The 17,847-nt window shown below is 42.4% G+C and overlaps 1 protein-coding gene across 1 annotated transcript in view; it reads right to left on the reverse strand.

The window, feature by feature from the left end:
- Positions 1-17,847, reverse strand: part of dctn6 (dynactin subunit 6) — a 77,261-nt gene that overhangs the window by 56,754 nt on the left and 2,660 nt on the right. The window contains exon 2 of the mRNA XM_068041850.1: positions 9,660-9,724. Within this exon, the coding sequence (XP_067897951.1) occupies positions 9,660-9,724 (65 nt within the window). The remainder of the gene's footprint in view (positions 1-9,659; positions 9,725-17,847) is intronic.

Genomic DNA, 17,847 nt, shown 5'->3' on the forward strand with positions numbered 1-17,847 from the left:
GAGGCAAAGGGTGGTAGTAGAGGGTTGTTTTTCAGATTGGAGGCCAGTGACCAGTGGTGTGCCACAGGGATCGATGCTGGGCCCTCCGTTGTTTGTCATATATATTAATGACTTGGATGTGAATGTAGGGGGCATGATTAGTAAGTTTGCAGATGACACCAAAATTGGTGGTATAGTGGACAGTGAAAAAGGTTGTCTGAGGTTACAAAAGGATACAGATCAACTGGGAAAGTGGGCAAGGGATTGGCAAATGGAATTTAACGCAGACAAGTGCATAGTGATGCATTTTGGGAAGTTAAACCAGGGCAGGACATATACAGTGAATGGCAGGGCCCTGGGGAGTGTTGTTGAGCAGAGAGACCTTGGGGTGCAAGTACATAGTTCCCTGTAAGTGGCAACACAGGTAGACAGGGTGGTGAAGAAGGCGTATGGCATGCATGCCTTCATCGGCCAAGGCACTGAGTACAAGAGTTGGGACGTCATGTTACAGTTGTACATAACCTCGCTTAGGCCGCATTTGGAGTACTGTGTGCAGTTCTGGTCGCCGCACTACAGGAAAGATGTGATTAAGCTAGAGAGGGTGCAGAAAAGATTCGCAAGGATGTTGCCTGGTTTGGAGGGCTTGAGTTATAAAGACAGATTGGATAGGCTGGGTCTGTTTTCCCTGGAGCGAAGAAGGCTGAGAGGGGACATGATAGAGGTATATAAAATTATGAAAAGCATAGACAGGGTAGATAGCCAGAGTCTGGTTCCCATGGTAGGGGGGACTAAAACTAGAGGGTATAGATTTAAGGTGAGAGGGAGGAGGTTTAAAGGGGATCAAAGGGGTAAAGTTTTCACACAAAGAATAGTGGGTATCTGGAATGAGCTGCCTGAGGAGGTGGTGGAGGCAGGAACAGTAGCAACATTTAAGAGGCATGTGGACAGGTACTTGAATGAGCAAGGCATAGAGGGATATGGAATTAATGCAGGCAGGTGGGATTAGTATAGATAGGCATTATGGTCGGCATGGACACGGTGGGCCAAAGGGCCTGTTTCTATGCTGTACGACTCTATGACTCTATGAGAGCCTGTGCCCTTTAGAGGTATGTACATGTATTGTATTCTACCAAACACCTCTCGCTGCTCACCAGTAGTTTAATTACTTAGTAGCCCAGTCCAGTCTATTGTAGTTAATCTCTGCTTCAGCCATGCAAAGTCAGCAATATCTTCCCCCTAATCAACTCACTTTCAGATCCCAATTGTCTAGACTCTGTTCATCATGACATTTCTGCAGCTATTGATCAGCTCAACTGCACCCTCATCTCTACCTTTGATGCCATAGTCCCCAATAAAACAATTACATCTCTCACCCTGGCATGGCCCTCATTTCCACTTTCTTAAGTCCAAAGGACGCAGACTTGAATGGATATGGTGGACAAGTGGTATAGTCGTTCGCCGCCAGGTCCAGCTGGACCCCAGAAAGCATTATCGGGTCCTGCTCCTGTCTGCCAAAACTGCTAACTCTTCCAGGATCATAAGAGTCATGTACGGCACAGGAGGCGGCTATTCAGCCCATCAAGTCCATGCCTGTCTCCTAACCCCCTCCTATTTCTCATTTACGCCATACTGGAATGCAAAGATAACCCCTGGCTTCTTTTCTCTTTACCATCTTTTTAAAATCCTCTCCTCCACCAATAAGAGCAAGGAGCCTATGGATCACTGAGACGGAGACTATCCAATCAGCTGCCTCTGTCACTTCTTGCCCTTCCCCTCACCCACCTGGCCAAACTTCCTCTAAAGCCCCCGGCCCCCAACTCCTGAACTCGCACTGTTCTCTAGTTTCTCCTGTTTTCCAGAGCTCTTGTCCATAAGAACCACCTCCTGCTCCCTCAACTCTGTTCTCACTGAACTAACCACGAACCTGCCGTCCATGTTAGCTGATATCGTTAAACTCCAGAAAGCTTGTTATGGAAGGATAATGCTGGAGCCTATATTTACTCAGTTTCACATTTATTGTACTGAGTAAAAGGATTACAAACATGTAGCTCCTCACTCAAAACCCTCCACCAGTCTCAGTAAGTGTCTTCTTATAAGTGCTCAAGACCCCAATTAAAACCCTCCACCTGCATATAATCAAACAACTGATACACAATTAACAGATTTCCTTCTTTCTTTTATAATACAACGTGAATTAATATGCCCAAACATTTCAAAATAAATTCCATATAATTCACAAATTATTAACATGCTCAAAGAACATTTCAAAATAAATTCCATACTGGGTTCAAAGTATTACATTGTGAGACACCCCTCCTCTATCACCCCTAATAATTTCTTTGTACTAGCATTTCTTTTTGTGAAACAATCGGATAGCTGATGACTTGCATCTACCCATTTAGGTTTGGAGATTTCCTTTCTCTCCAGCATATGTTTCAATCCAGTAAGGTCAATACATAGTCTTTTCTCACTCTCACTTTTTGTAGAGTGTACATTGTCCTAAAAGAATAATTATCCACATAATATTCAATGGGTATCCTATCTTCAGTCTGTACCTTGTTCAGAATATCCCCCAAAATATTTGACAAATAGAACCCCATATCCACTGCCTCCACAAGACCCAGTGTTTCTGCAGCTGAAGTGCTTTTAACGACCTGCTTTATTTTCTTAGCCTCCCAAGCTAAGGAACAACATTTCCCATTTTCACCCATCAGAAATATTACGAAACCAGCTGCACTCAAATACCCATCAGCAAGATTAGCAAGTCAAGCATCACCAAAAATTATTAGCTTCATGGTTCTTTGTGTCACCTAAGGTTGGGAACTTCAGTACACATTTCTCCAGATCTGGCTTTTTTTCATTTTTTATTTGCCCTTAAAACATTGTCAACTTCTGGATGTTTCATCATCATGCTTGACTCCAGCACATCAAAACTAGCATCAGGCCTAGTCTGAGAGCACAACCAGTTCAATTAACCAATCAAGCTGTGCAATTGTTCAGTCTCTGCTTTAGATATATCATCTTTCTGCGATGACCTAACACGATTACCCAGGATGGGAGTAACACCCTCTAAAGAGGATTGTTGATTTAAAGTTATTCCAGACTTAGTCTGCTTAATATCCAAACCAATATATTTAAAGGCCCCACAAATCTTAAATTCTGCCCTAATCTTACTAATAAAATATTTCACAAAATCTGCAGTACCACCCCATAAGAACTCATTAACGTGCATCATGAAGATGCCTGAAAGTTTCCCTTTATGATACCAATAAAACATGGCAGGATCTGCTTTTAGTTGAACACAACCAATTTTCAACAAAACAGATCTCACCGAATAATACCACACCCTGGAAGTATCATTAAGGCCGAAGACGCATTTTTTCAGTTTCCATAGTTATTCTTCTGCATCTGCTGCCTCTTTGGGTGGTTTCAGAAACATTTCACTCCGAAAAGCATCACCCTGCAGAAATGCGGCTTTTAGGTCAATGGATCTACACTCCCAAGAATATGTGGCCAGAAGAGCTAAAAAGATTTTCTAGATTACTTTTCCAGCTGTCGGAGAGTCCACTCTAACATCAGTATCACCCAGCCACTCTTCAAAAACACCTTGCAACTGGCCTTGCTTGAGCCTTATGAGTTCCATCAGGGAGGACTTTTTCAGTACAAATCCATCTATGTGACAAGGCTGGCTGTCCCTATCTGGTACCTCAGAATAAACTCCAAACTGTCCAACTCTCTAATTCCTTATGTTTTTCTTTTTTTTTACATTGGTTCCCGATTAAGCAATGCTTAGATTTTAAAATTCTCATCTTTGTTTTCAAATCCCTCCACAGCCTTGACCCTCCTGATCTCTAATCTACTCCAACCCCACAACACTCCAAGATATCTGCGCTCCTGTAATTCTGGTCTAAACATCCCCAATTTTAATCATTCTACCACTGGTGGCCGCAATATCAACTGCCAAGGCCCTAAGGTCTGGAATTCCCTCCTTAAATCTCTCCACCTCTCTACTTACAGTTAGCGAATACAGGGCTGAATACATAAAACGATCAATTGTCGTAAAAACCCATCTGATTCACTAATGTCCTTTAGGGAAGGAAATCTGCTGTCCTTACCTGGTCTGGCCTACAGGTAACTCCAGACCCAGCAAAGTGTTTGACTCTTAACTGCCCTCTGCAATGGCCTAGCAAGCCACTCAGTTCAAGGGCAATTAGGGTTGGGCAATAAATGTGGCCTTGCCAGCAATGCCAACATCCCATAAAAGAATTTTTTAAAACCCTCTCTTTCCTCCCTTAAGATGCTCCTTAAAACCTCCCTCTTTGACCAAGCTTTTGGTCATCTGCCTTAATACCTCTGTATATAAAAAAACACATTTTGCTTTATAACACTCCTCTGAAGTACCTTGAGTATTTTCTTTATACAAGTTGTACAGATATTGCTGGAATCTATCATCAGGAACAGAGTAACAGGTAAAAGTGAGCCAGCATGGCTTTGTGAAGGGTATATCTAACTAAATTTTTCACGTAGGTAACAAACAAGATAACAGGTGAGTGTCTGTTGCTTGTATGGACATCTATAAGGCACTTAAGGTTACAAAAAATAAATTGTTGTTTAGTAGTACAGAACTTGAGTGTTGCTGAAAATAGAGACATGTTGCCAAAGCTTTTTGTCTTGCACTCATCAGGACAACGGTAAGAATAACCAATGTAAGGGAAAACAACAACTGCTGCAATCGCCATGGCAACACCTCTACCAGAGTTCATTTGCCAACCAATTAGCACTCTCTTCTCATGCAGTATAAGTTGTTGTTTTCCGTTACATCGGTTATTCTTGTGATTGTCCTGATGAGTGCAAGATGAAAAGCTTCAACAACATGCCTCTATTTTCAGCAATAAAAAAGAAATTGTTAGCTCAAATGAGTGCATAGATTTGGAGGTAACCTTAGATATGGATGGAAAATTGTCTGGAAGGTAGAGACAGAATAGGGATAAAGGAAGTATATTCCGATTGCCAAAATGTGACAAGTGGTATCCTCCAGTGATCTGTACTGATGCCCCAGCTTTTCACCGTACATTACAATTACTTGGATAAAGGAATGGAGTATTGTACATTTAAGTTTGCAGAGGTGGTAGAGGCAGGAACCCTCACAACATTTAAGAAGTATTTCGATGAGCACTTGAAACGCCATAGCAGACAAGACTACGGGCCAAGTGCTGGAAAATGGGATTAGAATAGTTAGGTGCTTGATGGTCGGCACAGACTCGATGGGCCGAAGGGCCTGTTTCTGTGCTGTATAACTCTATGACACTAAGTTAAGAGTTAAATTATGTAAATGGGAGCAAATTGTGACAAAGAGAAACAGACAGATTAAGTGGTTGGGAAAAACGTGGTAGAAGTATTTCAATGTTGGGATGTGTGAGGTAATCCACTTCCGATCTAAGAAAGACAAATCGGAATATATTCTAAATGACAAGAGACAAGAAACTGTGGAACTGTGGAGAAGTGAAGTGATTCGGGCTTCCAGGTACACATATCACCGAAAATGAGTGCACAGGTACAAAAAGTAATTCAAAAGGTGAATGGAATGTTGTCTTCAGTTCAAGGGGGATGGCATACAAAGAGGATGCATTTTTGTGCACAGCCTTGGTCAGATCCCAGGTTGTGTTCTTGGCACTGCACGTCAAGACGGATACAATGGCCTTAGCACAGTGATGGAAGTGATACCAGGGCTTAAAGGATTTTTTTTATTCTTCATTCACAGGATATGAACATCAATGCCAAAGTCAATATTAACTGCCCATCCTAACTGCTCTTGACAAGGTGGTGGTGCGCCACCTTAACTGCTGCAGTCGACGCGTGAAGGTATTCTCACAGTTCTTTTCGGGTTGGGGGGGAAGGTGGTGAGTTCCAGAAGTTTGACCCAGCAACAATGAAGGAACAGTGATATATTTCCAAGTCAGGGTGTGGGTGACTTGGAGGGGAACTTGCAGGTGATGGTGTTCCCATGCACCTGCTGCCCTTGTCCTTCTAGGTGGTAGAGGTCTAATGTTTGGAAGGTGCTATTGAAGAAGCTTCGGTGAGTTGCTACAGTGCATCTGTAGACGGTACACACTGCAGCCATAGTCCGCTGGTGGTGGAGGGAGTGGAAGTTTAAGGTGGTGGATGGGATGCCAATCAAGCGGGCTGCTTTGTCCTATCGAGAAGCTATTTCCTCTGGTGCGAGAATCCAGAATAAGGGGCACATTCTTAAAATTGGTGCTAGGCCAGTCAGCAGTGTTGTTCCAAGATGATTGGTTGAAGATGATTGGTTGACAGGTCTGTAATTCCCGGGTATATCTCTCTCCCCTTTTTGAACATGTGAATCAAATTTATAATCGTCCAGTCCTCGGGCACTGCTCCCATATCTGAGGAGGATTGGAAGATTGTGGCTAAAGTGTCTGCAATTTCCAGTCTCACTTCCCTTCGTAACCTAGGAAGCATTGCATCTGCACTGAGTGACTTTTCTACTTTTGAATACTGGCATCTTTTTAAGTGCTCTCATCTTAATTGATTTCAATCCTATCTAATATCGCTACTACCGCCACCTTTATTGCTACATTGGTAGCATCCTCTTCTCTAATGAAGACCAATGCCAGGTATTCATTTAGTACTTCAGCCATACCCTTAGAGACTGAAGAGAAACACTGCATCAATTGAGCAAACTAAAGTATGCTGGGAAATTGTGCTAATTATATATGCTTAGACGGTACCATCTACCTTCATAGCTCACAGTGATAACCCTGGGCAAAAAATATGATGGGCAAGCCCAGGTTTTTGAGAGCAGCTGAAGCATTTTAAGTAAAATCTTTGTGTAAAGTATTAAATTACATTTCACTGAGTAAATATAATCAAGTTACCGTGGAATATGCTTTTTTCAATTTTGTCTACAGCCTTATTTCAGAGCTTATTATAAACTCATAGGACACAGAATTCTTTTCTCAAAAAATGAGTGATTTGATGAGTGCATATTATAAATGCCAGAGCGCAGAAGGAAGCCATTCAGCCTGTCATGTCCATGCCAGTTCTCAGCAACAGCAATCCAGCTAGTTGCACTCACCCCACCCTTTCCCTGTAGCTATGCAAATTTTCTCTCTTCAGGTGCTTATCCAATTCCCTTTTGAAAGCCACGATTGAATCTGCCTCCACCACCCACTGAGCCAATGCATTCCAGATCCTAACCACTCGCTCTGTAAAAAATATTTTCCTCACGTCACAGTTGGTCCTTTTGCCAATCACCTTTAATTTGTGTCGTCTGGTTCTTGACCCTTCCGCCAATAGGAACAGTTTCTCTCTATCTACTGTCTAGACCTGTCATAATTTTAAACACTTCTATCAAACCTCCTCTGAACCTTCTCTTCTCTAAGGAGAACATACTCAGCTTCTTCAATCTATCCATGTAACTGAAGTCCCCCAACCCTGGAACCATGATCGTAAAAGTTTTTAGCAGCATCTCTAAAACCTTCACATCCTTCCTAAAGTGCAGTGCCCAGAATAGGAATCAGTACTCTAGTTGAGGCCAAACCAGACCTCTAATTCAAAATCATTTAATTCAAATTAACCATTAATTAATCTTAAAAGCGATAATTTCCTACTTTGCATATTTGAAAATAATGGATGATTCAATTTTTCATGCAGAAGAATGACTGCATAATTAAAATATTGGACCAAATACCATTCATCACACTTGCACTTGCCCATAGTCCTTCTATGGGCTTTCGCATTGAACGTTTCTGTCAAATAGCTATTGAAAAAGCACAGCACCCTCGACAGAGCATCTGGGACCTGTGTAAAGAGGGCGAGCAACTGTGTATCTCCTTAAGCAATCTTACTGAAAAAAATCATTAATGAGGAGCATAAATCTGAATCAGGAAGTATCAGTTAGAATACTTAGTTCAGGTCCAGAAATTGAAATAAAAACAAGGAAAAGATTGGATTGAGAGAGATAAAAGAAATATCATTTGAAAGCTTTTTTCAGATCTCCAACAAAAAATAAAATCTAAGGGAATGAGACTGCACATTTGTTAATTTTCAGTACCCAGAGAAGTTGTTTTGTAGTAATAACAACTTATACGGTGTTATAATGTGTTTAGGAACATATGAACATAGGAAATAGGAGCAGTAGGCCATTCGGCCCCTTGAGCCAGCTCCGCCATTCAATTAGATCATGGCTGATCTTTGACTTCAATACCATTTTCCCTCATTATTCTCATATCCTTTGATATCTTTAATATCCAGAAATCTACCTATCTCTGTCTTGAACATACTCAATGACTGAGCCTCCACAGCACTGGAATGGCTTACTCGGGAATGGACAAGCCCTAACCTTTTCTGGCAAGTTTTCTTCTTCTCTTCTTTGGCCTCCTTATCTCGAGAGACAATGGGTAAGCGCCTGGAGGTGGTCAGTGGTGTGTGGAGCAGCGCCTGGAGTGGCTATAAAGGCCAATTCTAGAGTGACAGGCTCTTCCACAGGTGCTGCAGAAAAATTTGTTTGTCGGGGCTGTTACACAGTTGGCTCTCCCCTTGCACCTCTGTCTTTTTTCCTGCCAACTACTAAGTCTCTTCGACTCGCCACACTTTAGCCCCGCCTTTATGGCTGCCCGCCAGCTCTGGCGAACGCTGGCAACTGACTCCCACGACTTGTGATCAATGTCACAGGATTTCATGTCGCGTTTGCAGACGTCTTTAAAGCGGAGACATGGACGGCCGGTGGGTCTGATATCAGTGGCGAGCTCGCTGTACAATGTGTCCTTGGGGATCCTGCCATCTTCTATGTGGCTCACATGGCCAAGCCATCTCGAGCGCCGCTGACTCAGTAGTCTGTATAAGCTGGGGATGTTGGCCGCCTCGAGGACTTCTGTGTTGGAGATACAGTCCTGCCACCTGATGCCAAGTATTCTCCGGAGGCAGCGAAGATGGAATGAATTGAGACGTCGCTCTTGGCTGACATACGTTGTCCAGGCCTCGCTGCCATAGAGCAAGGTACTGAGGACACAGGCTTGATACACTCGGACTTTTGTGTTCCATTTCAGTGCGCCATTTTCCCACACTCTCTTGGCAGTGCAAGTCTTTGGACATAGCAGTGGAAGCCTTTCCCATGCGCTTGTTGATTTCTGCATCTAGAGACACGTTACTGGTGATAGTTGAGCCCTAACCTTTTCTGGCAAGTTTACTTCACATATATCTGGTAAGTACAGCAACTTCGTGCTGTTCCACATACTTCAATGGCATGTCTGTTAGCGAGATACTGTTATCGCACAGCTTCTGGAGGAGTAGGGTATTGCGGACAGCAACTTTCTGATTTATGCATTTAACATGAATGCTCTTAGCCTCACTACTATTTTTACAGTGAAATCCAGCCCACATTATCAAAGAAAGTACAATTAATGTGCACAGGAACTAAGTACAATGCATTCATTTTTATGCACTGTTATAGATATATTAGATGAAAATGGTGGAGTTAGTATTATTTAATTTTGCGTTCTTTTTTGTCGAATGAATCCATAAAGGGAGATTGACCTTTTGTACCAGTATGCCCATTCAGTTGATATGCGATGACATTACTCGTTCAACTGAAGTTACCTGGATCAAGCATTAAATTATCCATAAAATCACTAATGATGCATTGGAACAACATTACTTACCAATAGTTACATCTCCCTTGATTTCACTTTCAACACAGACAACAGCTCCAGCTGCAATTTTAACACTGCACAGAAAAGATTTTATTAGTGAAAAATACGTTGTGTGATTAAATAAAACTAAATTCAGGTTCCACATCACTCAGATAATTAGTGAATTATACCAATGATGGAACTACTCAAAAGTATCAGCGATTAAACATTCACTGGTGAACAGTAAGTGTTGAAATTTTTTAATATTTTGTCTAGAAGGAACTTCTGATATAATTTATAGTTTCGTATTAATATGTGTGGGAAGAGAAGGATGGACAGATGTTGTAGTTACTGCACTCGCATGAACTGGTGCCGGGGGAAGAGAACAGATGCCAGGAATGATGGAAGAGTGGACCAGGGTACAGCGGAGGCAACGGCCCTTTTTGAATGCGGAAAGGAAAGTGGATAATTCTCAGTTTTCATCATAAGCCACCAAACAATTGAAATGAAATAGGGAAGGAGATTTGTAGACAGTTTGGAAAATTACACAGGAACACAGGGCAACAGTATTAAACAATTTTAACTATCTTGAGGGGGACTGGAATAAAGTTACTCCTATGTGGTCAAACTGGGAAACATGTTTTAGATTGCTTCCTGAATCAGTATGTTTCTTTTTCAACAGGTTAAAAGGCATGTTTAATTTCATTCTGTGAAATGAAGTGAGGCAAACAAACAACTGACTTTAAAGTAGAACCACTGGAAAATAATGACCATAACATAGGTTCAATGTAAAAACAGAAAAGAATAGTGAAGAATCAAAAACAAGGGTGGTGTACCAGAAAAAGGAAAGCTCAACAAGATAGTATCTGGCCCAAATAACTGGGAAGAAAAGTCAACAGATCAGCTGTGAGAAATCTTAAGTTAGCAAGGATATAGTACATTTCCTTGAAGATAAAGATGGCTTACATCAAAGAATAAAGTTTGTGGATAAAGAGATTAAAAATAAACCAAAATAAAAAAGGAGTTTCTATAAAACTAGGAGCTACTAAATGCATCCCATTATAGAAAAGACAGAGTAAACAACACAGATTCACCAGGATGAAACGATGGATAAGAAGCTACAGTTATGGAGAGATTTGAGACGATTGAACTATTGCCCTTGTTACAGAGAAGGGCAAGAGATTTAATATAGGTCTTTTAAAATTATGAAGGATTTTGAGAATATGAATAGGGAATTACATTTTCCTCTGGCTGAAGTGTCAGTTATTGGGGGACGGAGCATCACGAATTTAAAATTGTCACTAAGACAGTGGGTTAGTAGAGATTTCCTTATGCAGCTGTAAATCTGAGTTCTTTTTGCCTTCAGTCTGGTTCAGTAAATATACCGAGTCGGATGTGTAGGTAAAATCAATTACTTTATTTGCGCAGTCGCCAGCGGACTTACTCTGAGAACAGCGGCACTGACTCCACCAGAGTCTGTCGGGTCCCCCCCCAGAGTAAGTGAAGTTTGTGATACAGGTACTACTGTTTATACATTAAGATTCATGCGACACCTCCTTGTTTAACCAATCAGTGCGGTACAATTCGACTTCACCCACGTGGTGACATGCAGTACATCTGTTACTGAGGTTACAATACACTCCATTCTCAATACATACTTGTTACTAATAAAATATCGTTTTGTACCAGCAAGATTAAAAGAAAACAGACATTAAGACAATTAGCAAAGGAAGAAGAGTTAGAAACAAGATACTGATTTTGATTCCCACAATTGTCATAAGTCCTGGGATCCTGTAATCTCTATCAAGTCACATCATGAAGTAACACCAAGCAGCAACAGTATACAGTGATAGTGGGGCCTTTCATTCCTTATCATCACTCACACAGGGCTGGCCAGCATGTCTCACAGGAATCCATTTGTTCCAAACCACAAGGAGTTACACAATCAAGTCATGAATGAACAAATGTCCTTGCAATTACCAGTGCCTGTAAGTTTATACGATCTCACACTCTCAGCCTTTACTTTTAACTATTTTATTGCAGTTTCTCAAGCTTTAAATCATTTCATCAGAGCTCAGCAAAGTGACTACTCCTAACTTGGCTATATTTCCCATCTAGCATAGCGCTGGGACCAAATAAAAACAATGCATTGACCTGAAATGTTAACTCTGTCTGTCTTTCCATGGATGCTCAGTATTTCCAGCATTTTCTGTTTTTACTTTAGATTTCTAGCATCCGCAGTATTTTGTTTTTATACCATTGACTGGTTAGCAAAATTAAAGCCCATGGGATTAAAGGGGCAGCAGAGAGTATACAAACTAGGTTAAGGGACAGAGAGAAGAGAGTAGTGGTAAGCGCTTGTTCTTCAGACTGGCAGGAAGCATACAGTGGTGTTTCCCAGGGGGTCAGTATTAGGACCACTGCTCTCTGAGATACATTTCTGACCTGGACTTGGATATGTAGAGCATAATATCAAAATTTGTAGATGATACAGAAGTTGGAAATGTAGTAAACAATGAGGTGTACTGTTACAGACTTCGGGAGGACAGAGACTGGTGAAATGGGCAGACGCATGGCAGATAAAATTTAACACAGTCAAAGGTGAGCGGTTACCTTTTTGTCGGAAGAATGAGAGGGGCAATATGAACTAAACAGTATAATGTTAAAACAAGTGCAGGAATAAAGAGACTTCGGGGTGTATGCACACAAATCTTTGAAGATGGCAGGATAAGGTGAGAAGGTGTTTTAAAAAGCATGCGAGATTCTGAGTTTTATTAATAGAGGAACAGAGTACAAAAGTTGTGCTAAACCTTTAAAAAGCACTGGTTAGGCCTCAGCTGGAGTACTGTGCTCAATTCTGGGCCCCACACTTGAGGAAATATCTTAAGGTCTTGGGTAGGGAGCAGAAGAGATTTACTAAAATAGTATCAGGGATGAGGGACTTCAGTTATGTGAAGGAACTGTAGAAGCTGGGCTGTTCTCCTTACAGCACAGCTTAATAGGCGACCTGACAAAGGTGTTCAAAATCACAAAGAATTTTGATAAGAGTAAATGAGGAGAAACTGATTCCAGTGGCAGTAGGGTCTGTAACAAGACAACACCAATTTAAGGTGAATGGCAAAAGTCTCAGTGGTGACATGAGGAAACATCATCTTATACAAGTTGTTGTGATCTGAAATACATCACCTGAAAGAGTGGGGGAAGCAGATTCAGCGGCAACATTCCAAAGGTAATTGAATAAATACTTGAAGGGAAAAAACTGACCCGAAACGTTAACTCTGCTTCTCTTTCCACAGATGCTGCCAGACCTGCTGAGTGATTCCAGCATTTCTTGTTTTTGTTTCAGATTTCCAGCATCCGCAGTATTTTGCTTTTATATTAGAAAAGTTGCTATGTTGTGAGTTGTTTACTTTAGACCCCAAATAGTGAGGAGACAGAGGAGCAAATCTGTAGGAAAATTTCAGAGAAATCCAAAAATAGGGAGCATTAAAAGTAGGGGACTTCAATTATCCTAATACAGAGTAAAGGGCAAGGAAGGAGTATAATTCCAAAAATGCATAAAGGACTAGGGGGAATATATAGAGGGGCAAATTTGCAGGGAAATTACAGAAAGGTGCAGAAACTATAGAACAGTGAATGGGGGGGGGGGGGGGCGCTCTAAGTATCCTAATATAAACTGGGATAGTAATAATCTAAAGGCGAAAGGAGTCAAGGCGGGGAGGGGGGAGGGAGAGTTTCAGAAGTGCGTTCAGGAGAATTTTCTATCATTTCTGGCCCAATGAAGAAAAAGGTATTGCTGGATCTGGTTCTGGGGAATGAGGTAAATCAAGTTCACTAGGGGAACATTCAGGGGACAGTGATAATAGTATCATAAGGTTTAGACTAGCCACGGAAAAGGACAAGGATAAAAATAATTAATTGGAGGAGGGTCAATTGCAGTGGGTTGAGAACAGATCTGGCACAGGTAAATTTGAATCAAAGACTGCCTTTAAAGGTGAGATAGCTCGGTTACACAATGGGTTAAGGTAAGACAACCAAAGCCAGACCTCCCTGGATGACGAAAGAGATAAAGAGCAAAATAAAGCAGAAAAAGGGTGCATATGACAGATGTCAGATTCAGAATACAAGTGAGAACCAGGCTGATTACAGAAAGTTTGGAGAACTGAAAAAACTGAGAGGCAAAGAGAGAGTACGAGAAGAGGTCAAACATGGGCAAGGTAACCTCCTACTTATTACCACCTACCACCCTCCCTCAGCTGATGACTCAGTACTCCACAATGTTGAACACTACTTGGAGGAAGCACGGAGGGTGGCGAGGGCACAAAATGTATCCTGGGTGGGGGACTTCAATGTCCATCACCAATAGTGGCTCGGTAGCACCACTACTGACCGAGCAGGCCGAGTCCTAAAGGACATAGCTGCTAGAGTGGGTCTGCGGCAGGTGGTGGGGCAACCAACACGAGGGAAAAACATACTTGACCTTGTCCTCACCAATCTGCCTGTTGCAGATGTTTCTGTCCATGACTGTATTGGCAGGAGTGACCACCGCACAGTCCTTGTGGAGAAGAAGTCCCGCCTTCACATTGAGGATACTGTCCATCGTGTTGTGTGGCACTATCACCGTGCTAAATGGGATAGATTTCGAACAGATCTAGCAATGTAAAACTGGGCATCCATGAGGCGCTGTGGGCCGTCAGCAGCAGCAGAATTGTACTCAACCACAATCTGTAACCTCATGGACCGGAATATCCCCCACTCTACCATTACCATCAAGCCAGGAGACCAACCCTGGTTCAATGAAGAGTGCAGGAGGGCATGCCAGGAGCAGCACCAGGCATACCTCAAAATGAGGTGTCAACCTGGTGAAGCTACAACACAGGACTATCTGCGTGCCAAACTGCATAAGCAGCATGCGATAGACAGAGCTAAGCGATCCCATAACCAACAGATCAGATCTAAGCTCTGCAGTCCTGCCACATCCAGTTGTGAATGGTGGTGGACAACTAAACAACTAACTGGAGGAGGTGGCTCCACAAATATCCCCATCCTCAATGATGGGGGAGCCCAGCACATCAGTGCGAAAGATAAGGCTGAAGCATTTGCAACAATCTTCAGCCAGAAGTGCCGAGTTGATGATCCATCTCGGCCTCCTCCTGAAGTCCCCAGGATCACAGATGCCAGACTTCAGCCAATTCAATTCACTCCGCGTGATATCGAGAAACGACTGAAGGCACTGGATACTGCAAAAGCTGTGGGCCCTGACAATATTCCAGCAATAGTACTGAAGACCTGCGCTCCAGAACTTGCCGCACCCCTAGCCAGCTGTTCCAGTACAGCTACAACACTGGCATCTAGCCTGCAATGTGGAAAATTTCCCAGGTATGTCCTGTACACAAAAAGCAGGACATGTCCAACCCGGCCAATTACCGCCCCATCAACCTACTCTCAATCATCAGTAAAGTGATGGAAGGTGTCATCAACAGTGCCATCAAGCGGCACATGCTTAGCTATAACCTGCTCAGTGATGCTCAGTTTGGGTTTCGCCAGGGCCACTCAGCTCCTGACCTCATTACAGCCTTGGTTCAAACATGGACTAAAGAGCTGAACTCAAGAGGTCAGGTGAGAGTGACTGCCCTTGACATCAAGGCAGCATTTGACCGAGTATGGCATCAAGGAGCCCTAGCAAAACTGAGGTCAATGGGAATCAGGGGGAAAACCCTCCGCTGGCTGGAGTCATACCTAGCGCAAAGGAAGATGGTTGTGGTTGTTGGAGGTCAATCATCTGAGCTCCAGGACATCACTGCAGGAGTTCCTCAGGGTAGTGTCCTAGGCCCAACCATCTTCAGCTGCTTCATCAATGACCTTCCTTCAATCATAAGGTCAGAAGTGGGGATGTTCGCTGATGATTGCACAATGTTCAGCACCATTCGTGACTCCTCAGATACTGAAGCAGTCCGTGTAGAAATGCAGCAAGACCTGGACAATATCCAGGCTTGGGCTGATAAGCGGCAAGTAACATTCGCGCCACACGAGTGCCAAGCAACGACCATCTCCAACAAAAGAGAATCTAACCATCTCCCCATGACATTTAATGGCATTACCATCGCTGAATCCCCCACTATCAACATCCTGGGAACTACCATTGACCAGAAACTGAACTGCAGTAGCCATATAAATACCGTGGCTACAAGAGCAGGTCAGAGGCTAGGAATCCTGCAGCGAATAACTCACCTCCTGTCTTCCCAATCCCACCATCTACAAGGCACAAGTTAGCAGTGTGATGGAATACTCTCCACTTGCCTGGATGGGTGCAGCTCCAACACTCAAGAAACTCGACACCATCCAGGACAAAGCAGCCTGCTTGATTGGCACCCCATCCACCACCTTCAACACGATGCATAGTGGCAGCAGTGTGCATCATCTACAAGATGCACTGCAGTAACTCACCAAGGCTTCTTCAACAGCACCTTCTAAACCCGTGACCTCTACTACCTAGAAGGACAAGGGCAGCAGATGCACCACCTGCAAGTTCCCCTCCAAGCCACAGACCATCCTGAGTTGGAACTATATCACCGTTCCTTCATTGTTGCCAGGTCAAAATCCTAGAACTTCCTTCCTAACAGCGCTGTTGGTGTACCTACACCACAAGAAACGCTGCGGTTCAAGAAGGCAGCTCACCACCACCTTCTCAAGGGCAATTAGGAATGGGCAATAAATGCTCGCCTAGCCAGCGACGCCCACATCTCATGAACAAATAAATAAAAAATCACAGGCAGCACAGATTTGTTAAAGGCAAATTGAATCTCACTCACCTAATTCTGTTACTTCAAAGGGAGTTGATGAAGGTAATGCACTAGGTGCATACATGGACTTCTAAAAAGCCTTTAATAAAGTACATGATAGACTTATTTAGAAAATAGAAGCAAACGCCATTCAAGAGACGGTGATAACTTGGGTATGAAATTGCTATGAATTGGAGGCAGAGTGTCGTGAACAGATGTTTTTCTGACTAGAAAAAAATATGCAGTGAGGTCACCCAGAAGTCAGTATTAGGACCATTGCTAAAATGACCTGGACTTAAGAGTACAATTCTGAAGTTTGCAGATAATAGATAACTTGGCAATGTAGTAAATAGTGAGCAGGCTTGCAAGAGAATTCAGAAAGACATGGACTGGTGAAATGAGCAGACAAAAAGAAGATGCAATTTACTGCATTTATGTGTGAAATGATGCACTTTGGGAGGAACAACATCAAGACACAGTATAACAAAACTTGTATCTATAGAACGTCTTTGGTAATAAAATGTCCCAAGGCACTTCATAAAGCATTATAAAGCAAAATTTGACACCAAGCCACACAAGGATGCATTAGGGAAGATGATCGAAAGTTTAGTCAAACTTATAGGTTTTAAGAAGTGTCTTTAAGGAAAGAGAGGTAGAAAGGTGGACAGGTTTAGGGAGGGAATTCCAGAGCATAGGGCTTTGGCAGCTGAAAGCGCAGCTATTAATGGTGGAGTGATTAAAATCACTAATAAGTACAGACTAAATGATTTTGAGGGAGGTACAAATAAAGAGGGACCAAGGCTACATATTCACTAATCTTTGAAGTTGGCAGGGCTTTAGTCATTTGGAGAGATTGGAGAAGCTGGGATTGCTCTCCTTAAGAACAAAGAAGGTTAAGAAGACTTTGAATAGAGGTATTCAAAGCTACGAAAGGTTTTATTAGGGCAAGGAATGAGAAATGGTTTCCTTTGACAAGTAGGTTGGTAGCCAGAGGTCACAGATTTAAAATAATTGGCAAAAGAACCAGAGGGGAAATAAGGAGAATTTTTTTCAGAGGGTTATTAACATCTGATGTGCACTAACTGAAAGGGTGGTGAAATTAGACGCCATAGGAACTTTCAAAAGGCAAATAGACATGTACTTGAAGAGGACTAATTTGCAGGGTTTGGGGAAAAAGCTGGGTTCTGGAACCACATTGCACAGCTTTTTCAAAGAGCCAGCATCGCTACAACAGGCCAAATTGTCTCCTGTCCTACTGGCCTTTGTTTTCAAAAGGATAAGCATTTTGAAGAGTCAGAAGTCTTTTCATTGTTGGTAAAGCAATTTCAAATTGTGCATGAACTGAAGATGTTTAATTCTAATGTTGATTTTTACTTACTATATAACAAATGATTGCTTACATTACAAATCCATGGTTTATGCCTGAAGTTTCTTTA

The sequence above is a fragment of the Heterodontus francisci genome, chromosome 1, assembly GCF_036365525.1.
Source record: "Heterodontus francisci isolate sHetFra1 chromosome 1, sHetFra1.hap1, whole genome shotgun sequence".
In the NCBI taxonomy this organism is placed as follows: Eukaryota; Metazoa; Chordata; class Chondrichthyes; order Heterodontiformes; family Heterodontidae; genus Heterodontus; species Heterodontus francisci.